At 38.2% G+C, this 7,919-nt stretch overlaps 1 protein-coding gene across 5 annotated transcripts; it reads left to right on the forward strand.

The window, feature by feature from the left end:
- The first annotated feature begins 1,085 nt into the window (after positions 1–1,085).
- Positions 1,086–7,770, forward strand: LOC135660480 (probable protein phosphatase 2C 59). Of its 5 annotated transcripts, XM_065176391.1 has the most exons (9): positions 1,089–1,717; positions 2,189–2,316; positions 2,537–2,635; positions 2,726–2,884; positions 5,308–5,395; positions 5,472–5,563; positions 5,677–5,755; positions 5,863–6,020; positions 6,898–7,770. In XM_065176391.1, the coding sequence occupies exons 1-5, from the start codon at positions 1,650–1,652 to the stop codon at positions 5,364–5,366; spliced, it is 513 nt and encodes a 170-aa protein (XP_065032463.1). In that variant the 5' UTR covers positions 1,089–1,649; the 3' UTR covers positions 5,367–5,395; positions 5,472–5,563; positions 5,677–5,755; positions 5,863–6,020; positions 6,898–7,770. The 5 variants fall into 5 exon arrangements, 3 of the variants coding, with proteins under 3 accessions (XP_065032461.1, XP_065032463.1, XP_065032462.1); XM_065176390.1 differs by lacking the exon at positions 6,898–7,770 and having other exon boundaries at positions 5,863–6,189; XR_010506634.1 differs by having other exon boundaries at positions 1,093–1,717; positions 2,189–2,635; positions 5,863–6,821.
- Positions 7,771–7,919: the final 149 nt, after the last annotated feature.

The following is a 7,919-nucleotide window of genomic DNA, read 5'->3' on the forward strand; positions in this document are numbered from 1 at the left end:
TATAAATCAATATATACACATATTGATTTTAAAAAAAGAAACTTCTCATTTTTCAGATTTTTAATAGCGCTTAATTTTTTGCTTAATCCTTGAAATATCCAATTATCTACCCTTTTTTTTTTTTTCTTTTTTTCCTTTTTCTGTGGACTAGTTGGATGAATCGATCCAATTATAGTATTTTCAGTAATACTAAGAAACAATCGTCAATGCAATAAAAAATATAGTTATAATATTTTATATTATGAAAAATACTATAACATAAAATAAAAATACTGTAAAAAATAATATTTTCAAAATAATTATATTTATAAATATATTATATTATATTATTTTTTGGGTATTACTAAAATACTATAACATCGTATTAAAAATATTGTAATCGGTATTAGGTTAAAAAAAAAATTGATGTCGGAAAATTTCTGAAAACGTGAGACTCTTTTATGGAGAAAAAAAAAAAAGAGAGAATTCCCTCACATTCATATGCATTAAATTGCTGTTCGAGGGGCAAATGACAATCGACTTACAGAGATTGACCGAGTCAATAAATATGAAAATTGTTGTGTTTATATATAATACCACCAAATTAATGCAACAGGGAATTTGCATCGCATTCATCCTCACTAAAAATTGGTGGATTGAGGCGTTGACTTGCCAACTGCCTGAGTCATTTCGATCCTCGCCACAGCTTCCGATCGAAGTCAACGACGTGCTCGTCTTCCCCACATGGATTTCATCGGTAATCCCCCAGAAAAAAAGCTCTATCATGTTAATATACTATGCTCGAGAAAATGTCGGTGTTCATCACGTTAATTCCATCGGGAATTAAGCTGCATTATATTATGCTTCCTCCCGATATATATATATATATCTCATAAGAAATGGAATAATCATGCATCGAAAAGAACACCCAAACAAGCGACAAGTATAACGATGGCATGCGGTTACGTGATGGCAACCACTTAAGCAATGCAAGCACGCAAAGGAAAGATAGAAGTGACCTCTCACACACAAATGTATGATTTATTACAACCATTTTTTGTCCTTTTAAGTTTTGATTGTTATTATAGCATTGTTATGTATGCTCATATATTGCTAATTAGATCTTCGATTTAGTCAATTAAACTTAATTAATTATACTTTAACGCTCAATTAAAGTTATTTTTCTTGAGACATGTGTATTTATTTATCTATTTATTTTCGGTACCAAATGGAGACCTAAGCATATCCATTCATACATTTTAACTTCTACTCAAAACCCACCGCCTACCCCCCACCATTAATCCGTTGTTTCCTCCCTCGACGTTTCTTCCCCGTTGCCAGCGATCGAAACCAGTGCTCGGCGTCTCCTCTCTCTCTCTCTCTCTGTCTCTCGGTGAAGGATCTCTTCATCTGCCCTCTTTTCTTTTTGGAGTTCGAGATTGCTTCCGTTGATCGACGTGGTAAACGTTTGTGGGGGGGAGGGGGTATCGGATGTCGATTGCAGGGGGTGAATTTGGTCGCGGTGGGGATCGACGGCTGATTCGAGTGTGAGGAAATCGGGCATGGGTTTCTTTCCAGGCTGATTGGATCGGCCTTCTTGTTTCGGTGGTTTCGGTGGGATCTTCCCTCACTTTGATCTTTGTTTGGGGGGCGAATATTTCGGAGGGAAGATGGGGTATTTGAACTCCATCAGTGGGCTTCAAGCAGACGGTGCTCCGGTCAGCGGGGGAGGACTCAGGTCTCGTTCGTTTATTCCTTGTGAAGTCGTATTAAGGCTTACGATATTCTTTTCTAGATTTGTTTATGTTTCGTATCTCGTGCGATTTTCGAGCTGATCTTATGCTAGCATTCGCTTCATATATTTTGAGTTCTAATTCGAAGACAAACTAGCTAGTTATTGGAAGAGATTTATTTATTTATTTATTTTTTATGTATAAACAGTCGTTTATTCCTTAATAATTCAATATAAGTTAGATCCTTAATAATTGACAAACAAGTTATGAGATGGTTCGTCAGATATGGATGTGTGAACTTACATGGGAAACATGGTTCTTTTACGCTGAATAAACTCATAGAACTGCTTCCTATCTGTTAATTGTGGTTCTTGAATCTGCAGTTGAATATGTTGCCTAAAGTAGGCTGTAAAGAAACATCCTACTCTTGCGTGTCAATCTAACATTAAAACTCATGCTTATTTCTTTCAAGACAGTCAAGATGGGAAGTTTGGTTATGGGTATGCAAGCTGTCCGGGGAAAAGATCTTCGATGGAAGACTTCTATGAGACGCGAATTGACAGCGTTGATGGAGAAATTGTTGGCTTGTTTGGGGTCTTTGATGGTAAAATTTCTGCAGTATTTTGTTGTCTTTGTTATGTTTAGAATGTCTTATCTTTTTTTTTTTTTGTATTTGCAAATTTTTGGTAAAACTGACATAGAAAACCCATTCATTAACTTGCTTCTTTCAATCCTTTTCTAGGGTAAATTTCTCTCGTGGAGAGTTGCTTATACATTCAATATCCTAACGTTAGACTTTGATGCTTTGATGAGTGGTTATGTAGGTCATGGCGGTGCCCAAGTAGCAGAGTATGTTAAACAAAACCTCTTCAGCAACTTACTCAGGCATCCAAAGTTCATTACCGATACAAAATCAGCTATAGGTGGTGCTGATTTGCATTTTGTACTATGAAAGAGCTTTTAGAGAACAATAATATTTGGCTTATGAAATTCATCTGTGCTGTTACCTTCAGCTGATGCATACAACCACACGGACGCAGAATTTTTGAAATCTGAGAACAGCCAGAACCGAGAGGCGGGTTCAACTGCATCAACAGCTGTCCTTGTTGGTGATCGTTTGCTCGTTGCAAATGTTGGGGACTCTAGAGCTGTCATATGTAGAGGAGGAGATGGTAGGCCCCTCATCCTTAAATCAGTTCTCTTATCATCAATTATGTGTAACGGATTTCTGTACTTAATCTAGAACTAAACCGGCTCAATTTAGATGGAGTTTACTGCATTTTTTTTTACTAACTGTATTCTGACAACCCAACCTATTTAAGAGCAATATTTAGAATGTGACACCAGTGACATCTAGGTTCTTAGGATATATGTAGGTTCTAGACCAACAAAGTTTTTTGGCCTTCTCTTGATCCTGCCAAATGCTATAGTAGCTCTGTGTGTCTCTGGTGTACTGAACACATTGAAACAAATAATCATATAGTTTCAGATTCTTCAAAAATATAGTAATATAAAAAAGTATAGACAGGAAGGAGAAAGAGAACATATTCCTGTTTGGATTCACAGAATTTAAGCCTGAAATTGGAGAATTGAACCTGCGAAAAAATCTTCAGAAATGGCTGAAACTGCACACTTATGGTGATAAATGAGGATTTAAATTGTTGATGATGGATGAGGTGCTAAAGTTCATTACGCTCTCGTATTGCATGTACTCTTTTTGAAATGAGATTTGAAGATTAATAGTTTACTAGCAAGTTAAACAGGATTGGAAACTTAATATTAAGTTATCCAATTTTTACACAGCATTATTTAAAGAATAATAATCACTTTTTTATGCTACTTCTATAAGCCATTGCACTTAATGTCTTTATGACTTATCGATGCTACAGTGGTTTCATAGCTACATACTTTTGGTGAAATTGTATACTAATAGTTTAGTCATGTTATCTTGTCTTTAATGTATGATCTAAGAACTATTTTTTGTTCATCGCTTGAGTGTTGTTCCTTGATGAAACTTTCCATTTAGCGCTGTACATAGTAGGTTTTGGTACCACTTTAGATGTATGACATGTCTTGGAATCTACAAATGGGATTTTTATTGGTGTGATTTATTATTCTACGGTCTTTTATCCTCCAGTCCACATTTTGTTGGTTATATTTCTTGCATTCTGGAATTGACCCTTGTCAAAACCATCTAATCGTAGACTTCGACGATCGGGAGTTTAACTATTCACGCCAATGACAAAACAGGATGACAATGGAAGTTGATGTTTCCTTAATCCTGAAGCTTGTCATAAGCATATTTCTCCATTATTTGTTTTGTTCAGTGTTAAAGAATATATTTTTTATATGGAACTTTAGGTAGATATTATTGTGTCTCCATTATTTTTTCTTGCCAAATTTACATATTTTTTATCAAAAATCATCCCTCATGTATGTAGAGCTTGGTATTTAACATTTTACATATTTCCATAATCATTATCCGTGATCTACCATTTGCTTTTGTTTGGATGTTTGCTTGCCCATTTGTTCATCTCATGGTTCAATTACTATATGTGGTCATCTTTAGTTTGAGATTATTGCCTTCTAACTAGATTCAAATTTCTGATTGATTTATGAATGGCAATAAACAGTACTGTGTGGTGCTGTTGACATACTTGTTGTCATTGAATCCTGTTGTTTATGTTTGTTCTTATGCCCGTTGAGGTTGTTCTGTATTCTTTATAAGATATCCATGCAATCTCTTCTCATTTCAATTGATTGGGTCGAAAAATCAATCTAGAATTTGTTGCATCACTCGATCCAGTTATCTTGAAAATTGTAACTAATAAAGACTTTTTATTTAGCATATTAAAAGCTGCTTGTGGTTCTAATTTTCGTTGTTTTTTTTTTCCCACTTTTTCTTTGTTAAATCGAGTTTGGCATCTCAACTTGTGCTCAATTAATACAAAAGTTTATGTATTCTATGAACCTCTTGATACAAACATCTGATTCTTGGTTTTTCAGTGGCATCAGTTGCAACAAGTCCTTTTCTGAGGCAAACAGTTGTGCCAATTTCTTGTAGAGCACCCATTTTACTTGCAAGTTCTGTTTCTTGGTTCTTACAATATATTGCAAAAGCAATTTTCTGATCATGATAGAGTAGTTGACCAAACGAACTTCTGGGTGCTTCATAATTTAGAGAAAAAAGTCTTTTGTTCCCCATATGGTAAGTTTTGCTTCTAGTTTGTGCAGTAGATTGCAACGGCAATTCTTCTGATTGCTTGGTAATTTAGAGAAAGAAACCTTTTGTCCCTCGTGCATCATGGTCAAAAGCCAGTTCTTGGTACTTTGAACAACAGAGACCTGGCAAATCAACCTGTTGTGGTACTTGGTTGATGTGAGCTCTCATAATTAAACCAATCACTCTATTTTGATGGTGATAATATGGAGATGATTTTCTCTGGATGTGCTTGAAGGTTCTGTTTTTAACAAATTCAGTATCTGAAATAGAATACAATCACCAGAATCTTGTATTGAATTATTGATTGAGCCTCTTAAAAGTTTAGTTCTTTACTAGGAACTCGGCTCACGCTATTTTTTGTAACTTTTGCAGCTATAGCTGTCTCAAGGGATCACAAGCCTGACCAAACAGATGAGAGAGCAAAGGATTGAGGATGCTGGGGGCTTTGTAATGTGGGCTGGTACTTGATCTCCTCCATCATTTTTTATCAGTTTAGATCATTTCGTTATATAAATACTGATCAACTGTAACTGCAGGGACATGGCGTGTCGGTGGTGTTCTTGCCGTTTCTCGTGCATTTGGTGATAGGCACCTGAAACAGTTTGTTGTCGCAGATCCAGAAATTCATGTTTGATCTCTGACCTATCACTTTATTCCTACAATGTTATTGTCTTCAAGACTCGAGACATATCATCATCTGACAGTAATGCCTTTGACTGCTTCGACTACTGTTGAATGCAGGTGGAAGCGGTTGATGGATCTCTCGAATTCCTCATCCTTGCAAGTGACTGATTGTGGGATGTTGTCACGAACGAATGAGGTATACTTTAAAAGAAGAAAATAACAAAAAACAAAAAAAAAAGTAGGTACCTGAAATATCATCTCCGAAGATTGAACCCTTTCTTTTTCATTTGGTTCCAAATTCAGGAGGCGGTGGTAGCTATTGTCAAACCCCTACAAGATCCAGAACAAGCAGCAAAGAAACTGTTACAGGAGGCCTATCAAAGGGGTAGTTCTGACAACATCACTTGGTGTCGTGGTACAGTTTCTTGGCTAGCCTTGATAACACAACCGAGCAGCAATAGGTACAAATTGTCTGCTTGATCTTTGTTATCGCTTTGTTATCTGTAATGGTTTAGTGGAGTCTGTATCATGCTGTTTTCACTTTTGTTAGAATAATCAATAAGATTGTTTGGTTAGAGTGCCTAAATTTCTTCCTGAATAGTCGTTTATATATACATACCATTTTTACCATTTGGAATTTACTCCTGCAATTAAAGTAGCTCAAGTTTGGTAATTTAAGCCTCAAGGAACAATTTTGATATGCCCCCTATGAAAGCAAAATGAGACCCATGAAAGAAGGTCTCTTATTGAGTTTGTATTATAAATGTTGGCAGGAAGATTAGTTTCACATGGATACAGAATTGAAGTGTCTAATGATACATAGTGGAGTTTGATTGTGATAGTTTCCATGGTAACTTTGACCATTTTGACGTAGATTCAAAGGTAAAGCCGTATAACCATTCTTCGTGATTGATCCATCAAAGGGTCATGCCCATGTCTTATCTAGCGTGGCAGATGCGCGGATGTGTTTGAATAGAATAGAATAGAATAGAATCTAACCTATTAATTTGTTGTTTGCGCCCATTAACAAAAATTATAGGTCCCATGGCATCCAAGAAGGATAGGAACATCGAAGTTACTTTTTATTAACCCTACACAGTTTGCCTCGTGCAAAAGAGTCTACCTTAGCCTTCATATTCTCCTCGTCTGTTGTCGACACAACCTTTCTTGACTCGGACACAAAAAAAAGGAAGAGAAAAATAAACCAAAAGAAGGCTAATGGAGTTGGGGACAACGACCGATGGAATGAACAAGTTGATCGAGTATGGTGCCTCTCTCTCTCTCTCTCTCTCTCTCTCCACACTAACCGGTTATTTAATGCTTTGTTGTCGTCCGCAGCCCACTGCCGACGACGCTTTCAGCAGAGCAGCGAGAACAGAAAAAAGGAGACGAAAAGTTGGTTCACCGGGGAAATGGAGGAGGGTGCCGAAAGCGGCGTTAAGACGTGGATCCTGGCATTTCTCTTTTGTCGAGGACAGCCGTAGAGATGCCACAACGTCGAAGCTGCTGCCTCGCTCCTCCAATTTACTCCTTCGCCCTTCCCTCTCCCTCCAAATTTGCTGCTCAGCTTCTTCTCCTCTTCTCCTCCACCACAAGGATTCCTCTCCGAGCCGACCACCTTGTGAGGTGTGCTTCTCTTTGCTCCTCTCAAGGGAATCCTGTGGCCTCCACTGCCTTCGTCTTCAGTTCTTGATCTCCGCAGCCATGGGCTCCGAGGCGGTCGTCGTCGTCGTAGGTGAATTGCCTCTGCTTCCGCCCATAAAGACTGCGCCGACGCGGGACAAGCCCGTGGAAGGCCGTCCCGATGCTGCCGAAACCGAAGAGGAAGAGTGCGTCACACCAAAAGGCGGAAGAGACCGTTCTCAAGCCCGTCCTTGTTTGTACGCCGGCGAAGAGAAAGCCGAAGCCGGCGAAGAGGGTACCGCCGGCTCCTTCCATGGAATTCCACGCCGTTACTCCCGATCTTACCTCGGTCTTCCTTCCTCTCCCTCCCAAGAAGAGAATTCGTGTAGTTTGATCTGAAGTTTCTTCACCAATCTCCTGTAACTCCTTCTGTTCCCCTTCTGTTTTCCCGTGTGCCTGGTAAAAGATTTTATTTCCTTTTATTGTTTTCTTTTCTTCCTTAGACGAAACAAAGACCATCAAGCACTTTGTGTAACATGAGGAGAACTGTCCTCCACATCATGCTGCAATGTGTACATATATCGGACAGTTCTCTTGGGTTCTTGCTTTTAGTCGTTCTGCAATCTAACACCGTCGAGGAACCCAAATTACTTACTGTGTCTTGGGATGCAAACTTGTGGAATTCCCTCATAATAGTTGTTACGGTCCATCAGTGTCTGTGCAGAGACAGATGGGAA

The sequence above is a fragment of the Musa acuminata genome, unplaced genomic scaffold (assembly GCF_036884655.1).
Source record: "Musa acuminata AAA Group cultivar baxijiao unplaced genomic scaffold, Cavendish_Baxijiao_AAA HiC_scaffold_486, whole genome shotgun sequence".
Classification (NCBI taxonomy): Eukaryota; Viridiplantae; Streptophyta; class Magnoliopsida; order Zingiberales; family Musaceae; genus Musa; species Musa acuminata.

What these genes read in the sequence shown, in the direction of transcription:
- LOC135660480 (XM_065176389.1), top strand. Translation starts at nt 1,650, where the DNA reads ATGGGGTATTTGAACTCCATCAGTGGGCTTCAAGCAGACGGTGCTCCG. An exon ending in GTCAGCGGGGGAGGACTCAG is followed by an intron (nt 1,718 to 2,188) that starts GTCTCGTTCGTT and finishes CTTTCAAGACAG; the next exon opens with TCAAGATGGGAAGTTTGGTT. An exon ending in CGATACAAAATCAGCTATAG is followed by an intron (nt 2,636 to 2,725) that starts GTGGTGCTGATT and finishes TGTTACCTTCAG; the next exon opens with CTGATGCATACAACCACACG.